At 40.4% G+C, this 22052-nt stretch overlaps 2 protein-coding genes across 10 annotated transcripts in view; one reads left to right on the top strand and one right to left on the bottom strand.

Moving 5' to 3' along the window:
- Positions 1–1873, bottom strand: part of LOC121856828 (kinase suppressor of Ras 2-like) — a 47066-nt gene extending 45193 nt beyond the window's left edge. For all 6 annotated transcript variants that reach the window (XM_042352558.1, XM_042352561.1, XM_042352559.1 and 3 more), the window contains exon 1: positions 1451–1873. In XM_042352558.1, coding sequence (XP_042208492.1) covers positions 1451–1690 — 240 coding nt within the window. In that variant the 5' untranslated portion in view covers positions 1691–1873. The remainder of the gene's footprint in view (positions 1–1450) is intronic.
- Positions 1874–2156: 283 nt separating this feature from the next.
- Positions 2157–15610, top strand: LOC121856829 (S-formylglutathione hydrolase-like). Of its 4 annotated transcripts, none has more exons than XM_042352568.1 (7): positions 2157–2202; positions 9595–9682; positions 11304–11362; positions 11525–11653; positions 11874–12063; positions 14566–14788; positions 15307–15610. In XM_042352568.1, the coding sequence occupies exons 2-7, from the start codon at positions 9612–9614 to the stop codon at positions 15487–15489; spliced, it is 855 nt and encodes a 284-aa protein (XP_042208502.1). In that variant the 5' UTR covers positions 2157–2202; positions 9595–9611; the 3' UTR covers positions 15490–15610. The 4 variants fall into 4 exon arrangements, with proteins under 4 accessions (XP_042208502.1, XP_042208499.1, XP_042208501.1 ...); XM_042352565.1 differs by lacking the exon at positions 2157–2202 and adding an exon at positions 2214–2343; XM_042352567.1 differs by lacking the exon at positions 2157–2202 and adding an exon at positions 2368–2520.
- Positions 15611–22052: the final 6442 nt, after the last annotated feature.

Raw genomic sequence — 22052 nt, 5'->3', positions numbered from 1 at the left:
AGAGCCAACCGCCACCCTCCTCTGCAGCAGAAGGGCGTCTCTGGAGAGGCACAGGCACAGTATTGTTGCAGGACGACGACCTTCATTGCTGGTACAAATTTGCATTTTTTTTTTAATTAACAATTTCATTTGTATCAGAAACTGCTAATTTGCACCAAAATGGCAATCAAGTTGAAGTAAACCACACCATAAAAAACACACACAAAAACTAATCTAACCTCACTTAACCTAACCTACCTGCTACCGTGCTGGAAGATACATCTGGGCGATCTGGTATGCTTATGGTTACTGACAAAAGAATTTCTGTCTTTTCTTAAAATAAACAATTTCCACACATAGGACACAGTCTTGATGTTGGTTGGATTCCGTGATCCTGTAAGATTTGGATTGCTTCACTTTTGTTCTGATAAACTCGCTGAATAATAGCTAGATAAGGGAGAGAACACTTTTTGCACGCCATCACGAGCCTTCAAAATGATTGGCCAACCATGTCACATGACACGATACTTGAAGATCATTGGTTGTCATGTTGCGAAGAGGAGGGGGGGAGGAGAGAAGTGACTGGGGCAACATGGCGGATACAGAAATTTATGCCTAGAAATTTACGAGATGCTCCGTTAATACTGATTTGCACAATAAATGATATGAAGTCGTATGTTTAGGTTTTTTATAGTCTTTGTGTCTGTAATATTAAAAATTGGAAACCTGCAGACAGCCAATCGACGAATATTAACCTAATAATCATGTACAGCAAAACTTAGACTGTGTTTACAGTATTCTACCTCCATGCAGTTCTTTGTCACCTATCAACACATCACATCAAATTGTAAATAAAAGTACACTATACAATTTCAGCTGAACCTTCACTAAAACTGTCCAATACAGCCAAAAAATAAAATTTAATTTTGTACAAACCAGTACAGCAGTAGACATGTATTGGTAGGCAATCAAAATTAATGACCATAAACCACTTGCTGCTGTACCCGACATTGTCAAACCTAAACATACCAGGACACAAATACAAATATAAGACTGTTTCTGTGGAGTAGGGAGGGATGGTGTAGGTGGTGACTGTAGGAGCCTAAACCTGGCAGCAGGATCCGGTCCCACTAATTACCCAAATGTACCCAAATGTAGCCGCAATGAAGTCAAATAATGGTCCTACATGAATAAATCAGACTGCCAACCACTTCTCGACTAGTATTTGGTGTCACAAAGTCACAAAAAATTGGAAAACTTAATTTAATCTGAGTTAATAGATCGAGTGCATGTACCTAACCTAACCTAACACAACTCGGTTTAAATTAAGTTTTCCAATTTTTTGTGACTTTGTGACACCAAATACTAGTTGAGAAGTGGTTGGCAGTCCGATTTATTCATGTAGGACCATCATTTGACTTCATTGCGGCTACATTTGGGTAATTAGTGGGACCGTGAGAGGGCAGCTCACCTCTAGCGTGCGGATCTCCTGCTGGGTGAGCTGGGCGCTGGTGGCACACTGGGACCTCAGTCGCTCCAGGTGCTCTGCCTGCGAGGCGATGAACTGGTGGTGGGTTTCACATGTTTCCAACGCCCGCTGTATAACCTCGTCCACATCGCCGCCCCCGCCCACCTGCTGCTGCTGGTGGCCTTCTCGCTCACCATGAAATGCACCCACCACCAGCCTCCCACCGCCGCTGCCCCACGACATGGTCTAGCTTACTATCTGTCTATAGACACTGTACACAAGACCAGGCGCCGTAACCCGCGCGTTCCCTTCATGCTTGGTCGTCGCTTGCCTGCGCTGAGCCACAAGCTTACATGAAACACATAAGGGAGCGCCACACACTGGCCGCCATCATGGGTCACCCTCACTTGCTCCCCTGCGTTCTACAACTTACGGCTTTAACCATCACACTCACCCCAAGGACATATTAAATACAATAATGTAACTAATTTAAGACAGCGATCATAAATTCACATTAAAAAAGTTATTTTATAAGCTTAATATATATTTATTTAAGGCTAGAATGCACATTGCAAAAAAATAATCCATGTTATAATAACTTTGTCTCCAAATAGTCTTTGTATCCCAAAAAATGTACCTAAATAAATTCATAATTATATTATTGATAAAAAAGGTTGCTAAAACAAAATAAATTTTGTGATATTTATGTTCCAATGTGAGTCTTTAAAATAACGGTGTGCTGTACCTGACTCAAGGTTCCAAGTGTCTATTGCTCATGTTCTTCAATAATATTGCCATTTAATTTTTATGTCACCTTTAAGGATTCATTATGCCTCTTTCAATAACTATGTGCCGTTCAATCTGCTCTTCTTTATTTTTGAAGATAAATATACCAGGTATTACTCAGATGATCTTCTGGAAGAGGCTCACGCCTGTGACTCAGCTCAGTAGCCTCTTCTCTACTCGGACGGTGGCTGTGTGTGGCGGATAATTATATACTTGTTGATTTTTCCAGTATTTATCTAATTTTGCTTCAAACTTTTCCGCCATCTCCACATTCACTACTCACTCAGGTAACCCATTCCAGTTGTTGACAACCCTACTCGTGAACGAGTGTCTTCTGAGATTTAGCCTCGTTCTGGTTTTGTAGATCTTCTTTGAGTTCCCCCGGGTAGTGTCAGCCTCCCTCATCTGGAACATTCCTGCTGTACATGCCTGGTCATATATGCCACACACTATCTTGTATGTTTCCACTTGGTCCCCACGAGATCTTCTGTACACCAGTGTCGGTAACTGTAATTTCCTTAGTATTTCCTCATAAGATAAATCCTTGATCTGTGGTACTAAATTGGTAGCCCTCCTCTGTACATTCTCTACTGCTTCAATATCCTTAATGAGATATGGGCTCCAAATTTGATTAGCATACTCAAGGTGTGGCCTAACCAGAGCAGTGTACAGAGCCTTGAATATAGGTGCATCCAGATGAACAAAAGTTCTTCTAATAATGCCCACTATTTTATTAGCCTTGTTGATTTTCTCAGCTAGATGGTCAGAAAACGTCAGCTTATCATCGATGACTACCCCTACATCCTTCTCTACAGTGGTCTTCTTGATTGTGGTGTACATATGATATCCATGGTCAGCAACTTTTGTTCTTCCTATCCTCATGTATTTACTTTTTTCTGGGTGACAAGTCATCGTTACAAACTAACATGGGCAAAAGTTATCAGTGTTGGGATATTATTTAACTTGCTTTTATTGGTTTCCCTGTTTACATCTCCTAGACTAAGTACTTTACATTTGTCCACATTGAATTTCATCTGCCATTTTTCAGACCATTCAAAATATTGGTTTAGATCTTCCAGTAGTTTTGCGGAGTCCTCGTCAGATTTAATTACACGCCCTATTTAGTACCATCAGAAAATTTACTTATGTTGCTGTCTACGCCCGTATCTATGTCGTTTATGTATATAATAAATAATAATGGTCCAAGTATTGAGCCTTGGTGTACTCCACTAGTGACGTTATTCCAATCGGATTTAGTGCCGTTAATACTCACTCGCTGTTTCCTGTCCTGGAACAGCGCACTTATCCATTTTAGAATATCTCCTCCAATGCCATGAGCCTCCACTTTTCTTATTAGTCTTTCGTGGGGGATTCTATCAAAGGTTTTACTAAAGTCAAGATATACCACATCATAGTCGTGCCCCTCTTCCACTGATTCGAAAACAGCTGAAAAGAATGTTAATAGATTAGTTAGACATGAATGCCCGCTTTTAAAGACGTGTTTGGAATCATTGATCAACTTGTGCTTCTCCAGGTGATTTCGAATAGAGTTTGAAATTTGCTTCCATTAATTTGCCTACAATTGATGTGAAGATGATTGGACGGTAGTTAGAGGATAGTTTTCTATCACCCTTCTTGAAAATCGGTATTACACTTGCTATCCTCCAGGATTCTGGTACTACAGCCGTTTTTAAGGACATGTTAAACAACTTTGCTAAGGGCACACTAAGATCTTCCTTACATTCCTTTAATACTCTGGCAAATATCTCATCAGGACCTGGTGACTTATTAGGCTTTAATTTGTCTATGTGTTTACTAACATCATTACTAGTCACTACTATCTCGCTTAGTCTATTTTCTTCACTATCTCTGTATATAGTCGGTGCCTCTGGTCTCATGTTTAAATTTTTGGTGGTGAAAACTGTTGAAAAATATTTATTCAGATTATTGCTCATTTCTCCGTCATTATCAGTTAGCTCGCCGGTATCTGATTGTATTGGTCCAATCCTTTCTCGTGTTTTAGTTTGATACATTTGAAAGAATCCCTTGGGGTTTGACTTCGCCTCCCTTGCTACCTTCAGTTCATTATTCCTCTTCGTTTTCTTATCTCGGTCTTAACCCTACTGGCCAATGCCTTAAAACAATCTCGGAGGTAAACTTCACCACGATTTATTCTTCTATCTATAGCCTTCCTTTGTCCAATAATATTCTTTAAATAATTATTTACCGGTATCCATTTAGGGTCATTGTTGTCTGATCTGAGTTTTTTGTATGGTATGTTCTGCCTTTGTGCATTAAGTAACTCATTGTTTAAATTGTTGTGGAACTCGTCAACCTCAGATCTCGTGATCAGGTCATCCTTAACCATCTTTTTGCGAGGATATCATTGTCAGGTCCCCAGGAAAAGTGAGGTCGCCCTCTGTGGGTACATTGTGTGAGGTCACCTCACTCGAGGCCATGTAATCCATCCCCAAATGTGATACCCCTTCTCTCATTTGCCTTTTCAACCTACCAAAGTTTGGCCTTCTGAAATCTGGGACTTTAATGGAATTTTCCTTGCGACTGCCATTAAATTTTAATTGAAATCTTAATTCTTTGTGATCTCTGTTGGTAAGATTGTTCCCTACCTCGACATTACTAATGAGGTTTTCTCTGTTTGACAGAACTAAATCAAGTATATTATTACCCCAGGTGGGTTCGGTTATATGTTAACTTAGGAAACAGTTCTGAACTGTTTCAAGAAAATCATCTGATTCTTAGTTACCTGTAAGGTCCATCCAATCTATTTGGCTAAAGTTAAAGTCGCCTACTATACAGACATTTAGAGGGGAAGTGATCAATGATAGTGAGAAAATAAGCAAAGCATTAAACAGCTACTTCTTATCAGTTTTCACAGAAGAAATTCACGAGGAAATTCCAGAGGTGGAACTGATATTTAGGGGAAATGAAGAATAGAAATTAAAGAATATCACTATCAGAAAAGAGGATGATCTTAAGAAGATAAATAAATTAAAGAAGACTAAATCCCCAGGGCCGTATGAAATTTTCCCTCAAGTTTTGAAAGAGTGCAAAGAACAGATTAGCGGACCCCTCGTAAATTTATTTACAAAATCATTAGACACGGGAATTGTGCCAGACTTGTGGAAACAGGCAAATGTAGTACCCTTATTCAAAAAGGGAGACAGAGCATCAGCGTCAAATTACCGGCAGATAAGTTTGACATCTTTAGTGGGGATATTTCTTGAATCAATTATAGCAAATAGCATCCGATCACATTTAGAGAAAAGCAAATTAATCTACGACTCTCAACATGGGTTTACAAAGGGAAAATCTTGTCTAACAAATCTGCTGACGTTTTTTAGGAAAGTCTTCGAGGTAATAGATAATGACGAAAAATACGATGTTATTTACTTAGACTTTAGCAAAGCGTTTGACAGAGTACCGCATCAGAGGCTTCTGAGAAAAGTTAAGGCTCATGGTATCGAGGGGAAAGTTTTAAATTGGATAAAATCATTGCTCAACGATAAAATGCAGAGGGTCAGCGTAGATGGTCTTAAATCTGAGTGGGGCTGTGTAACCAGTGGGGTTCCCCAGGGGTCAGTACTGGGCCCACTCTTGTTCATAATCTACATAAGTGATCTAGATACTGGGATCAGCAGTGACATAAGCAAGTTTGCGGATGACACCAAAATAGGGCGGCAGATTAATTCAGGGAAGGATGCAAATGCACTACAGGAGGATTTAAATACACTGCAGGAGTGGTCAGAAAAATGGCAAACGAAATTCAGCACCAACAAGTGCAGTGTACTTAATATTGGAAGAACAAATACTGTCAATGTATACAGCCTTAACAACATCAACCTAGAAAAGTCGACTTGTGAAAGAGACTTAGGGGTACTTGTATGCCCGGACCTATGGCCTAGAAAACAGTGTGTTAATGTTCGAAATAAGGCAAACAGAGTATTAGGTTTTATGTCTAGAAGTGTAAGTAATAAGAGTGCAGAGGTCTTATTGCAACTATATCTGGCCGCACCTCGATTATGCGGTTCAGTTCTGGTGCCCTTATTGTAGAATGGATATCAATTCACTGGAGTCGGTGCTGCGAAGAATGACGAAAATGATTCCGGGGCTTAGAAACCTTCCATATCAAGATAGGTTAAAGAAACTAAACTTGTATTCCCTAGAAAAACGAAGAGTGTGGGGAGATATTATAGAAGTACTGTACAGGTATTTAAGTGGGTGAAAGGAGTTAATAAAGGAGATATAGATAAAGTTCTTATAATATCCGAGCAGGATAGGACTCGGAGCAACGGATTTAAGTTGGATAAGTTTAGGTTTAGGAGGGAGGTAGGAAGGAACTGGTTCACAAATAGGGTGGTGGACGAGTGGAACAAGCTTAGCAACTTTGTAGTAAGTGCTGGAATGCTGGAAAGTTTTAAAAGGAGGCTAGATAGATTCAGGGATGATAGAGAGTGGTAGTAACTCTCGGCAGGAGCTGCCCTGCACAGGCCAACCGGCCTATTGCAGACTCCTTATTTTCTTATGTTCTTATTGCTATGCCTGGAAACCCTGCACATTTCATCCTAAATAAGTCGCTCATTAACTCTTATCAAGATTAGGAGGTCTATATACAGTATTAGTTCTGCGATTAATTTTTCCCTATCATCGATTAATTCTATCCAAATTGTTTCTGTATTCCTCTCAGTTTTTATTTCCTTATTTATTTCACACTTCAGATTATCCCTGACATAGACTGCTACTCCGCCTCCTTTCCTAATCTGCCTATCAGTATGGAATAATTTGTAGCCTGCAATTTGGTATTCGGCAGGTAACTCTCTTGAGTGAGTTTATCCATGTTTCAGTGAATGCTATTTTATCAATTTTTTCGGTACATACCAAGGCCCTGATTTCATCCATTTTGTTTCTCATACTCCTACTGTTTGCGTAGTAGACATTTAAGTTGGTCGTGTTCTGAGTCCTCTCTTTGACTCGTTTAGGTTTTAACTCCCTGCCTTATTTAGTTTTGTCATCATTCCAATCACTATTTTCCTGTAACCTTTCACTTTGTTTACCCACTGCAGTCTCCTCCACCTCCTTGCCCATATGTTCCCCTAGCAGTTTAAAGACTTCGACATCTTTTGATCTGCCCTCTCGAGAGAGCCAGCCAGGGTTGCCACCCCATCCCTAGCATAAAGGTCTCTTCTGCCGTAAAAGTTGTCCCAGTTGTCAACGAATGGGACTGATATTGACTTACAATACCTGTCAAGACGGCTGTTGACACCAACTGCCCTTTACAACCATACATTGCCAACTCTCCTTCTAGGCAAGACACCACATATGATAGGGATCCCTCACTTCAACTTAATACGTTCTATAGCTGTCTTGAACTTATCAAGAAGCTCCTCATTCCTACACCAGCCAATATCATTGCCTCCTGCACTGAGGCAGATAATGGGTTTGTTTCCATTACCAGACAAGATGTTGTCCTTCCTGTCAACTATATCCCCCACCCCAGCTCCTGGCAAACAAACCCTCATCCTATTTTTATTTTTACCACAAAAAGCTCTATCCAGGTACCGTACCTGGGAATTGCCAACAATTAAGGTTTTCGTACCTTCCTTGTCAGCCTTGTTCCTGACTATGGTAACATCCAATTCGTCTATCAAAGGACTAAAGGAGTTTTTACACTTAGATGTTGTCGTTTCCTTGGTGTCTTTTCTCATCACCATTTTGGTCGTTCCTCTCCTCACAACCTTCCATTTGCTTGAGTTTTCGTCAGACACGGGCTTTCCTTGTATCGTGTCTTCTTCCTTCATCCTTGCTATCACTTCCTTTAATTTCAAGTTTTTTTCTTTGACCTTCACTAACTCTGCCAGTAGCTCGGCCCTCAGAAGGGCACAGCCCTGTTCACAAGTAGCACTAGCCATTGCCAACAATTTATCCCCAGGAGCTAAGTCTGCCATGACCTTTCCCCAAGCGAGGTCAAAACACAAAGCTGAGAATTAACAAAACAATAATACGTCCAGTTCTTACTTACATTTATTAATCATGGGATACATTTCTGCAAATTTGTGAGTCTCATTTCTGATGTCATCATTATCCATTTGGCTGCATTCTGTCACTACTCTGAACTGATTGTGTACATTTTTATATGCAACCATTCTAGCCTGCAGCCCACATATAGACTCTGGCGAAGTGTTGTCATCAAAATGCCACTTTCATTGTCTAATTGGGGTTACTTTGTATTCTGCAGTACTACATAAAGTCTGTGCTTCCATCCCCAAGAAATCAAAGCTTGAGTTGGGTACAAGTTAACTTTTTTGAGTACGATTTATCTTGGGTATGAGTTGTCTTGGGTGCGAGGTGACCCTAACTCAATAATCAGTAGGTATATCGAGTGTACTTACCTGGTGCTGGCGGATGGCTGCCACAAAGGGTCACAGCTCGAGCCTTGAGGTGAAGGAAGCCAGAAGTCCAGAAAACTGTGAGGGCAAACTTTTTCGGAGTGAGAGTTGTGAACGCTTGGAACAATCTGCTAGAAAACTAGCGAAAAAATATATTTTTCATGTGAAAAAAGGTGATGGGTGGTTAACGAAAAATGACAGTAATTTAGAAGAAAAAGTTGGTAGTTTATCAAAATACATCTATGATATTTTGATCAAATTTCCATTAGAATTTACAAATACCTGAAGTGAACATTTAATCATGACCCAATATTCTCGTTAATATAGTCCTAATTCCTAAGTAGCTACCCTTTCCTTATTAAGATTAGTACAGTACAGACAGCTGGCCTCTCACTATGCAGTACAGTATTCATACATATTAAGAAGATAAATTGGGAGATATTTATAATTCACATGCTGCACCCCCAAAAGTTCTGGTAGAGACAACATGGACTGAGGAATTGTTTGTGGTTTTAGGGATCTTAACCAAAATCTTTTAATGTATAGAATCCAAATGGCAGGGAACAATGAAAAATGGCTGCACATACAATACTTAGGCACTGGCAAGAAGGCCAATCTTGTTGGTCTTATTAGTAATTGACAAAACTGTTACTGAACTCTGAATTTTGTTGGACTGAACCATAGAGTATTGCTATACAGGTAGTTACAGTATAGTGATTATTTTTGTTAATTTGTCAAAGGGATGGTGGTGGCATCCTACTGGTCATTTTCTAAGTACTGTACAGTTCTGTAAATTCAGTCATATGCAGTATAGTTATTCTTCAAATCATAAAGCACGTAAATGCCATTAATTTATGCCACCATTTTTTCTTTTCTAAAATATTTACAGAAGCTTCAAGATTTTGTATGTGTACAGTATACTGTATGTGCTATTGTTGTTTTTGTTTTGTTTTTCAGCTCGGAGAATTTTTACCATGACAACCATCAAAGAAGAAAGCTCCAATAAGGCTTTTGGTGGATGGCAGAAAGTCTACTCTCATGATAGGTTTGTCCGAATTCTTTTTCACTGCCATAGCAAATGCTTGGTGTGGTGAGTAAAGTTGTGTAGGTGTTTTATTTTGTTTGAGTGATATTTTATAGCATAGTGGATAACTGTCAACAAAATCTGATGCAGTACTCAGGTCCGTCATCAGGGAAATCAGTTAGGTTATAATACGTTAGGATTGTTTTGGTATTTAAATACGGATGCTCCTCGACTTATGACAGGGTTTGGGACCCAAATCCAGGTCGTAAGTCGAAAATGCTTAAATAATACATAGAAAATCTAAAATGGGTGACTTTTTCTTCTCAGCACCACAAAACTCTCACTTTTAAGCATGCCAGCCATTTTAAAGGGAATTACAAACGAAAATTTTATCAGTACACAGCGCGATCACTAACGTCGGGACTCGGAAATACGTAATTTGAAAAAAAATTGGTACGACTGGGGCGGTCGTATGTCCGGGTGGTCGTAAGTCGAGTAGGTTGTAAGTCAAGGAGTAGCTGTATACATAGATGACCGAAATTAAAATTTTACCTAATAAAGATGCAGTGTACTTATATTTATTTTCACAGACTATATATTTATTTTCTAGTTTATAAGTCAAAGAAACTTGTGTCACTTATTTCTGTAGGCCTCACCATTTCCTCTAATACTGTGTGTCATGGAAGCCACACATCCACAACATTGCTAAAGCTGCATGCCGAAAGCTGGGAATACTGTAGAGATGCCGTAGCTACTTCATTTCTGAGCAGTTGCTTCAAGTTTATAAGGGATTCATTTATCCTAACTTGGAGTACTGCTCTCATATCTGGGGTGGCTCTTCTTCTGTCCAACTGTGCGATAGGGTGGAATGAAGGGAATTTCATCTTATTGACTCTCCACCTTTAGTTGATAATCTTTCTTCCCTTTCTCTTCTCTGCAATGTTGCTTCACTCCTCTCTTTTACAGGTACTTTAACGGGCAATGTTCAGTGTACCGCCAGCAAGGCAATGGGCTCGTAATGCTCATCTTGCCGCGGTGCCCACCGTTTCTCTGTGGCTGGCGGTCACACTAGAATAAACCGTTATAGTACCTCCTTCTTTCCTCACACAGCCAGACTGTGGAATGCTCTGCTTTCTTCTGTGTTCCCATACTCATACTATGTCTCACTTTAAAAAGATGGTTTTCCAGCATCTTTGTGGCTTAGATTAACATAATCTTTTTCTTTTATATTTTTAATTTCTTTTAACTCTTATTTTTTCGTCCCCTAGGCCCCGTTTTGGGTCGATGACCTGTGCCCAGGTGGGCTATTCCCCATATAAAAAAATTGTACACCGATTTGTAATCATAGTTTCTTGGATGTCATATCCCCATCAGTCTTGTGCAATGGCATAATGTATCTATCATTTGCTCTAGTTTTATAGAACATACATTGATTTAAATGGAACATGCAGGTACTGTACTGTACGGTATTTACAGTGAGACAGATACCATATATTGTATATTCAGTAAGATTCAGAGCAGATATACTGCATTTAATAATTGTTGAGGATATTTACCCTTTAATAAACTTACATCTCCATTTGCTACTTCATAACCAAATTATAAATAAATAACAGCCTTTGATTTTCCTATTTATTTTCAGTAAAGAACTTGGATGCCACATGAAGTTTGGAGTGTTCATTCCCCCACAGGCAGATTCGGGTAAGATACAGTGGTAATTTACTTAAAACACAGTTTGTATCATAACTTGGTATGGTGTGTGTTCACTCTCAGATGATTTCCAGTCATTTTCAATTTGTCACATCATGGAAAAAATTGTATGTATAATGAAATTTATTTTATATATTTTATTTTAAATCATAGAACAGGTACCTGTGGTATATTGGTTGTCTGGGCTGTGCTGCACTGAGCAGAATTTTATCACCAAGTCTGGATCTCAGCAGCATGCAGCCAAGCACGGTTTACTTGTGGTGGCCCCTGATACTAGTCCCAGTAAGTTATCCAGTCTGTCCTATATTACAAGTTTCTTGAATGAGGCCAACATCAGTAGGCCTGTGTCATATCTATGATTGTGAAGTTTATTTTCAAGGTTTTAATTTATATCTGATCACATTAATATATAATTTTGTGTTGACCAGTATTATCATTGATTTGTTTTATTCTATTTAGATTTAAAATACTGTAATTATAATTTTAAACTTCTGCCATGAAGGGGGTTGTAACATTGAAGGAGAAGAAGACAGTTGGGACTTTGGCACTGGTGCTGGCTTTTATGTTGATGCCACCGAGGAGAAGTGGAAAACAAACTACCGCATGTACTCATATGTCACCAAGGAACTCCCTGCTGTTATTGCTGCTAATTTTAAAGTGGATAGTGATAAAGCTGGCATAATGGGACATAGGTAAATATTCTTTACCTATTTTATGACAAACTTATTATTTACTATAATTTTGTATTGCAGATTTCAGTCATATCACTACAGTATTTTGTTTTGAATTTATATGCTTATCCATATACCCATATGCAGTAATTATCCAAAACATAATTTGAATTTCACATCTTTATTTCATGTTCTCTCTCAGCATTCTGAATGTATCAACCACTTGTTTTTTCTAAGAATTCTGAAAAAAAAAAGAATATGGTAGGATACTTTGACATCTTTGAGAATACCTTGAAGGGATGGCCTCCCTATCTTAAAGATACTGTACAGTACAGTATTTCTTAAGTCAGCATCAGTGTCCTCAATGCAAAGTAACATTTCCTCTAGGGCCTAGAGGAAATGTTACTTTGCATTGAGTCTAGGCACACCCATTCTCCTTTTCAAGGGTATTTAATGTCCTTAATTCAATTCTTGCCCATTTTATCTCGCCCTAATACGCGAGGTAGTAGGCAGCTACCACACAGGGAGGTACTACCGCCTGGGAAGATATTGGAAGCATAATGTGTTGTCTAATGGTAGACCCTGCTGCTATGGCATCACAAAAATTGTGACCAAGTTCCAGGTTGCTGATTTGACTTTCTGCCTCATTTACACACATCTGCAGGGTCTCAGTTGATTCTCTTACCATTGACAACTCAACATACATACAGTATATTGTTTCTCACTTTTATTTATTTTTTTTTAATTTTTGTATTTCTTTATTATTATTACTATTACAGTACAGTATTGTTATTATTATTATTATTATTATTATTATTATTATTATTATTATTAGTGTTATTATTATTAGTAGTAGTAGTATTTTATTATTATACAGTATTTTTTATTTTTTATTATAAATTTTATTTACTACATTATTATAAATTTTATTTATTATTACTATTATTATTACTACTATTACAGTTTCGCCCCCCAGGCCCCTTATGTTGGTCGGTGACCTGTGCCCGGGTGGGCTAATACCCATAAAAAAAAAATTGCCATTTCATTTTTCATAGCCTACTCTAACCCCCTCACCACATTATCTGTGAGGAGTTTGTGTTGAAGTGGAGTACTGTACTGTACTACTTTTTTATGGCTTCAGATAAGTTTAAGTGAATACTAAATAAAAGTGAAACTAAATATAAAGTATAATTAAATACTATATTGTAAGTGTGAATATAAATACTACAGTACTGTATATAGTAAGTGTAAGGAGCCCCCATCCATTTTTTTTATATTGATAGAGTTCTGAACACCATTCCATTTCTCCCAGTAGTCATCAGTAGTGTTTTTGTCTGTTCATGTGCTTCTCTACTTACAAACGAGTTACGTTCCTGAGGCTTGTTCATAAGTCCAATTTTACTCTTGTAGATACGAACATACAGTATGTACAGTACACCTATGCCCTATGGTACAGCCTTCAAACCTGACCTACTCTTCTCTGGCATTGTATGTTCTAACAGACATTTTCTTCCCATATAATCCGGACTCACCCACATAACAATTTCTTTCCTAGAGATTGCCAAAGGTTATAATATGGGACAACCATTTTTAAATTTGTTTGAATACATTTTTGACCAAATGTTCTAGTGCTGTATCTATACAGTGGTCATTTTTTTTAAGAACCCTAGATGAGTACAGTAAGACATCCCTAAGTCTGACTATATGGGGCTTTGGGCTGTCCAAGTTGTGCATAACCTCCCCCAAGGTGATTTCAACCATCATTTTGCTGGGAAAATCCCTTCCAAAAATAATAGTAAAGTTAACAGTATACAGTACTGTACATTTACACAACACTTACTTTTATTGTAGCAGATGAATCTTGATGTGGAGTTGTGGTGTGGGAAGTGTGGTAGATACAATATGCTTTAATGGAAGAAGATGAGATTTAAGAGTGTAATTGATAGATTCGGAAGCTGTCACTTTTCATGTCCCTTTTTAAAGGCAATAATTGTAATGGGAAAGGAGTATGGTATTGTGTGTTAGTACCTGTTAGTGTTGAGAGTTCAAACCTAGTTTGGAACTTGCAGATGTGATGAGTATATTATACTGTACATAGATCTCTTTGGACTTAACTTAATAGGGGCTGCAATAATGCACCATGGAAGCACTGAATACAAAATAAAACAGAGTGCACAGTGGAGCAGTGGTCACAACAACAAATACACGGAACTGACTCCTTTCCCAACTGCCACCCCACACAAGCCTCCTAAGCCAGAGCTCATCCAACTTAGAGGGGCCTTACCTATATAAAATACATAAATGGTTCTCAAATAAAAAAAAATGGCCCTATATATGAAGCCAAGGGAGTTTATAAACAATTGAAATAAAAAATTAATTAGTGCATATGGATAGTGTAGAATACTGTACACATGATGTATTTTTAATATACATGATGGATATTTTAAGAAATGGATAAGACGACTTCACTAATATTAAATAAAAATTAAGTTTTCTCACTTTAGTTTATATCTTTTTCTAAAGCATGGGCGGTCATGGTGCTTTGATTTGTGCCTTCAAGAATCCTGGCCAGTACAAATCTGTATCAGCTTTTGCCCCAATCTGCAACCCAGTCAATTGTCCTTGGGGAGTTAAAGCTTTCACTGGCTATCTTGGTGCTGATAACAAGGATGCCTGGAAGACATATGATGCTTGTGATCTGGCCAAGAATTACAATGGTCCCCCCCTGGAGGTGATGGTAGATCAGGTGAGAATGTGTAAATCTTTATATATCTGTCAATGTGAGGTACAGTAGTTGAAACCAGGAATGAGGTCATTCACAGCTTTAGGCTCTAGGGATCACTTGATGATTCAACACTTACGCTCGCATTAGGTAATCATTGGTTGAAATATCCAGGGGTTCATAATCTTCTTAAGATCTGAATTATATTATAAGGGAAAACTTAAAAATTCAAGAGATATAGTTGTACAGTCTCACCCAAACGTTTGTTAACTCTCCCAGCTAGCTATTGCTGCACTGCCTGCTTCAGATGTTTGAAACTGTCTCGGTACCAACCAGAACATGAAACCAATACTAATGAATCTAAAGGTTCGAAGTAACAGACTCAAGTTCATACATCTGAAGCAGGCAGTGCAGCAATAGCTGGCTGGGAGAGTTAACAAAATTTTGGGTGAGACTGTACATGGACTTATGTTTTTGATGATTATTTCATTTGAAATTTTTTCGTGGCAAATTCTGATAAGTAATTTGTTATTAATTCACAGGGCAAAGCAGATAACTTCCTAACACAAGGCCAGCTACTTCCTGACAACTTGGTTGCTGCCTGTGCTAATGGAGGAGTTCCAATAGTCATGCGTATGGATGAAGACTATGACCATTCATATTACTTCATATCATCTTTCATAGGGGATCATTTTGACCACCATGCAAAGTTCCTGAAGGACTGAGTTCAGAGTTAGCTATTCATATTAGAATTTTTTTTTTTTTGGTTATAGAATTACTGCCAAATCTTGGGAACCATTTGCTTGATCAGTGAATATTTTTTCTCTAATAAAATGTTTTCCCAAAGCCGTCATGTTTAATTTTTCCTCTTTTGTTTTACAATTTTTTTGTATGTATTGTGGTAATAATTTCAATTACTGAAAGAAGGGAGAGATAACTTTTCTCTCACTGGTGCAGGATGCCAAAATCAAGAGGAGACAAACACTCCTTTAATTGGTCATCATTGGTTCATTATCAGTAATAGCATTCTCCATTTCACAAGGCCTAGGATAATTATCTGGTTTGTTTGTCATGCCATGCAACACAATCCAGCATCACCCATAAACAAATTTTCCGCATCTTTACTTTTACTTTTATCCTCTTCACCACTGATCGGCTCATTAGCCACTTGGGCGATCGGTTACGTCTCTGTTATGCACTGTTGGCAAGTACTGGGCATACAGTGGCTCCTGAATGTATCTGAACCTGCTCCAGTGCCCATCAATTCTGGTCTTGAAAGAGCTCATACTCAATACTGTCACAACACACACTAGCAGATTGTTCCAAGAGTTCACAACTCTCACTCAGAAAAAGTTTACCCTCACAGTTTTCTGGACTTGCAGCTTCTTCAAACTTGAGCTGTGACACCTTGTGGGGCAAGCGTCTGCCAGTTCCAGGTAAGGACACTCGACTGAGTACTGTAGTGCCCTTTGAGAATTTTATACACCTCAATTAGGTCCTCCCTTGCCCATCTGAAGTATAAGCCAGGCAATTTCAGGTGCTCTATTCACTCAGGGTAGCTGAGGTGCCAAAGTGCAGGCAAATGATGGCAACCTTGATTCGTCAACACATGGCTCTTTCCGAAGCTGAAGAATTTGGAGTACTGTAGAGTATTCTTTTTTCTACCTGCATTTATTTTTCTGTAAAGTTTTCTTCAATGTTTCTTTTCTACACAATGATATAAATTAATTTACCCAAAAATTTGTACGTAAGACTAAGACTGGATTTACTTTCTAATATTCCCTCGTTCTGATAAGGTTTTTGGCAGGAGGATGGGACTATGTACAGAGGTAATTCGCCAGCGGAGCGCCGTTGCCATAGAAACGGGGTGGGGGGGATGTTGCCAGTCGTCTTGTGGGGTATGGGTTGTCTGGGTTCACACTCAGGATGGGATGGAGAAAGGAAACTCACAATGTGATCTCTGTATACATGTTGTATTGGATGTACAATGCAGCTTGGTGCTGGGAAGTGGCAGCGTGGTTACAAGCGTGATGTAGACAGAGCTGGTTGGTGAGGGTGCTCAGAGGAGGACCAGCTTGTGGGTCGCCATGCTCGCCGGCGGGAGCGAGGGCCGCCAGGCAGCGGCGGAGGAAGTGGAGTAGCTTGCTGTAGCTAGAAGAAGAGAGTTGGTTGGTGAGGATGCTCAGAGGAGGACAGCTTGTGGGTCGCCATGCTCGCCGGCGGGAGCGAGGGCCGCCAGGCAGCAGCGGAGGAGGTGATGTTGCTTGCTGCGGCTGTAGCTAGAAGAAGAGAGTGGTCACCACGAGGTCAGGTCTTTTATAGCGGAGGTAGGCGTGGGTAGATTGTTGACCCCCGCTCCGTGGGCGGCGCTGGTTGACCTAGACCACGAAGCATACACTGGGGAATTCGCGGGGTTGGCTACTAAGCGACAAACAGCGTTTGTAGGGGAGAAATCCACTACAATACTCCCTCCTTCCCTCCAGGCGGTGTAGGAGACCTGTTGTCTGCAGGGTTGCATGGCACATGCGAGGTAGAACGGGCGGTGCATGCCACATGTGAGCCATAACGGCGATGGCGTGGATGAGCCGGCCGCTAGAGGAGACAACTGTCTAGATACACAATATCTGTGGGAGTAGAGAGGGAGAAAAAGGGTGTGTGGAGGCGATGAATGTTGTGCTTCCCTCACTGCAGGTACAGAGTCGTCAGATGCGCCTGCTGGGGTGTGTGGGCCTGGGTCAGGAGCAGGGGCTGTGTCAGCAGAAGCGGATGAGGGCTCGTGACAGCAGCTGGGTCCACGACAGCAGCAGGGTGCAGGACATGGGCAGGGAGTACCTGAGGGAGAAAAGAGGGGTGTGTTGGTCCGCACTCAGGCGCATGGGCCGCGTCGGGAGCAGGGGCTGCATCAGGAGGAGCGGCAGGGGGTACTGCTGGGCCTGGGACGGCATCTGAGACAGGACGGGTGTGCTGGGGTCGGTAGAACGTGGTGCTTGGGGCAGGAAGAAGAGCTGGTGTCTGCTTAGAGAAGCAGTGCTGCTCTAGGGTGTCTAACCTGCGGTGTAGAGACAGTAGCTGTAGAGCCGATGAGAGCTGCCTCTGCATGGATAAGCCAGTCTTCCATGTTGCTTGAAGACTGGGAGAGTGATCGGTTTCTCCTCCATCCTGTGTGAGTGCGAATCTCCGGGGTCACCATTTGTAGGGTACGGGATGTTTGGGGTTCACACTCAGGATGGGATGGAAAAAGGAAACTCACAATGTGCTCTCTGTATACATGTTGTATTGGATGTACAATGCAGCTTGGTGCTGGGAAGTCGCAGCGTGGTTACAAGCGTGATGTAGAGAGAGCTGGTTGGTGAGGATGCTCAGAGGAGGACCAGCTTGTGGGTCGCCATGCTCTCCGGCGGGGGCAAGGACCGCCAGGCAGGCGGAGGAGGAGGTGTTGTTTGCTGGTTGGTGTAGGTAGAAAAAAGAGGGAGCTGTTTGGTGAGGATGCTCAGAGGAGGACCAGCTTGTGGGTCGCCATGCTCTCCAGCGGGAGCGAGGACCGCCAGGCAGGTGGAGGAGGAGGAGGTGTTGCTGGCTGGTTGGTGTAGGTAGAAAAGAGAGCTGGTTGGTGAGGATGCTCAGAGGAGGACCAGCTTGTGGGTCGCCATGCTCTCCGGCGGGGGCAAGGACCGCCAGGCAGGCGGAGGAGGAGGTGTTGTTTGCTGGTTGGTGTAGGTAGAAAAAAGAGGGAGCTGTTTGGTGAGGATGCTCAGAGGAGGACCAGCTTGTGGGTCGCCATGCTCTCCAGCGGGAGCGAGGACCGCCAGGCAGGTGGAGGAGGAGGAGGTGTTGCTGGCTGGTTGGTGTAGGTAGAAAAGAGAGTTGGTTGGTGAGGATGCTCAGAGGAGGACAGCTTGTGGGTCGCCATGCTCGCCGGCGGGAGCGAGGGCCGCCAGGCAGCGGTGGAGGAGGTGGTGTTGCTTGCTGCGGCTGTAGCTAGAAGAAGAGAGTGGTCACCACGAGGTCAGGTCTTTTATAGCGGAGGTAGGCGTGGGTAGATTGTTGACCCCCGCTCCGTGGGCGGCACTGGTTGACCTAGACCACGAGGCATACACTGGGGAATTCGCGGGGTTGGCTACTCAGCGACAAACAGCGTTTGTAGGGGAGAAATCCACTACAGTCTCTCTCACCCGACAGCTGCTGTTCCTTAAATGTACAGAAAGTTTAAATTTTAATTTAAGCGGTTAAATTTATACTTGTGTAGAGGTTGATATATTAAGAGTATTTATTTGTCGATTTTGTACTGATTTATTTTTAAAGGAAATAATTTAAATAGAATTTAAAAAAAATTAAGATACACAAGGCTGAGTTAATTTATTACTATTATGAACAAGCATAGGTTAATGGTCATTAACTCTCATAATCACATTGTCTAGTTATTTTAGAGAATACTTTACTATTTTGGCTTATGCTTTTATTTAAATTAATGAAATATGGTTTAGTTTTGGTAACCGTACTTAAGACTTTGTGCGTACTTGAGTAACGTTCCTCATATTTTAGTAACGTTCCTCATACTTAAGTAACGTTCCTCATACTTTAGTAATGTTCCTCATACTTTAGTAACGTTCCTCATACTTAAGTAACGTTCCTCATACTTTAGTAACGTTCCTCATACTTTAGTAACGTTCCTCATACTTAAGTAACGTTCCTCATACTTTAGTAACGTTCCTCATACTTAAGTAACGTTCCTCATACTTTAGTAACGTTCCTCATATTTTAGTAACGTTCCTCATATTTTAGTAACGTTCCTCATACTTAAGTAACGTTCCTCATACTTTAGTAACGTTCCTCATACTTAAGTAACATTCCTCATACTTTAGTAACGTTCCTCATACTTAAGTAACGTTCCTCATACTTTAGTAACGTTCCTCATATTTTAGTAACGTTCCTCATATTTTAGTAACGTTCCTCATACTTAAGTAACGTTCCTCATATTTTAGTAACGTTCCTCATACTTAAGTAACGTTCCTCATACTTTAGTAACGTTCCTCATACTTAAGTAACGTTCCTCATACTTTAGTAACGTTCCTCATACTTTAGTAACGTTCCTCATACTTAAGTAACGTTCCTCATACTTTAGTAACGTTCCTCATACTTAAGTAACATTCCTCATACTTTAGTAACGTTCCTCATACTTAAGTAACGTTCATCATACTTTAGTAACGTTCCTCATACTTAAGTAACGTTCATCATACTTTAGTAACGTTCCTCATACTTAAGTAACGTTCATCATACTTTAGTAACGTTCCTCACACTTTAGTAACGTTCATAATACTTAAGTAACGTTCCTCATAGTTAAGCAATGTTCATCATAATTTAGTAACGTTCCTCATACTTAAGTAACGTTCATCATACTTTAGTAACGTTCATCATACTTTAGTAATGTTCATCATACTTAAGTAATGTTCATCATACTTCAGTAACATTCATCGTACTCAAGTAACGTTCATACTTAAATAACATTCATCATACTTTAGTAACATTCATCATACTTTAGTAATGTTCATCATACTTTAGTAACATTCATCATAGTACTTATGTTTTGGTCTTATATGTTACAGAATTGATTTAACTTGAGTATTAAAAGTACCCGGTATGTTATTCGTAAGATTTTTCTTTTCTTTACAGATGACTGATCCAGTTGGTTGTTATTGTGGTGTCAAAGGCCAGTTTGCTGCAGCAGTGGTTGTCAGCGTGGATAGTACAGCAACTCCATATTTACTGAGGTAAGAAAGTTTTGTTCTATAGTGAAATGTCAAGTCTGCTTCAATAGTTTTGCAACTGGGGTCTAGGAGTGGTCGATCACATCTGGACACTGGCAAGTATGGAGCATGTACTGGCTCTCTGTTACACACTGTTGGCAGGTACTGGCTCTGTTATGCACTGTTGGCAAGTACTGGCTTTGTTACACACTGTTGGCAAGTACTGGCTGTTACACACTGTTAGCAAATACTGGACATGCAATGGCTCTGCTACACCACCATTGGCAAGTACAGTACTGTAGTCACGAAAGAGCTCACTCAGTGCCGTCACTACATATTGTTCCAACAGTCGCAACTCGCTTAAGAAAAAATTGCCGAGAGTTTTCTGGACTTGTCGCATCAACCTTAAGTTGTGACCTCTAGTGGGGCAGGCGTCTGCTAGTTATGTACACCAGACTAGGTAATGCCCTATTACAGGTTTATAAACTTATATTAAGTCACACCTTGCCTGCCTATAAGCTGGACAATGGCATAAACCAATTGGCTTTCTTTTACACAACATGCCGATCACTCACTAGCCTATACAGTACTGTAATTATTCATACACAATTCTTTAACACTGGAAGCTCCCCGTCAGGGCTCTCTGTACAGTCACTTTCAAGATTCTTCGAATACTGCTGGAAACTCCTGGCAACTCAAGGCCGTTTGTTTACTATAGTACGTAGTAAAAATTATGAATGAATGTAAGTGATCGGTGATTGGTTACTAAGTTCCCCGTTGCTTAATTAATGGTTGGGCTTTTACATTCATTCATAAATTTTACTACGTACTATAGTAAACAAACGGCCTCCAGCAATGTTCGAAGAATCTTGAACGAGACTGTACCTTTAGTTTTGATAATTTGTTTCTGATACTGTAATTGACTGAAAACATGTCAGTGTTGTCACTCCTCAAACACATGGAGGATTGCATCCTCTTTTGAATCCTATTTAACACCTCTATCTTGTCCTGTTCCGAGTCTGCGTCTGATATGCCTACACATAGAAAACTTTTGAGACTTCGACTTGACCTCATTTGGAATCAGACTGGCAATCTTACTCAGTCTTTCTACAATCTGAATGGTCTCTGTATTCCTTGAGTCAGTGGGTTTGATCTGGAGTATACAGTGTATGTGCTCCATTTATATACATTATTTATTCAGCCTAGCTAGCAGCGTGTGGCAATGTATTTACCATGTCCCACACGCTTAATTAATGTGCCTGGCGACATATGGAAGCTGCTAATGTATCGCTTCCCACATATCGCCTGAAAGGCTAGTTGATCCCCCAGACAGATCAGGGAGAGCCGCCTCGCTTGTGTATCTCTGTTTGTCCAGTAAATAGAACTTACGAAAACTCTACAGGTGTTTGTGTTCGCCCCTGTAGATAGAACTTGGTACCCAGAACATATACATACAGTACATTTTATCAATCAAGTACAGTTTACTTAACTGGCTATATTCAGCATAGCGTCTGCATTCCTGTTTCTCAGTGTAATTTCACTCC

The sequence above is a fragment of the Homarus americanus genome, unplaced genomic scaffold (assembly GCF_018991925.1).
Source record: "Homarus americanus isolate GMGI-L3 unplaced genomic scaffold, GMGI_Hamer_2.0 scaffold43075, whole genome shotgun sequence".
In the NCBI taxonomy this organism is placed as follows: Eukaryota; Metazoa; Arthropoda; class Malacostraca; order Decapoda; family Nephropidae; genus Homarus; species Homarus americanus.
The sequence above is the reverse complement of the archived record's forward strand: the minus strand, read 5'-3'. Positions and strand labels throughout refer to the sequence as shown.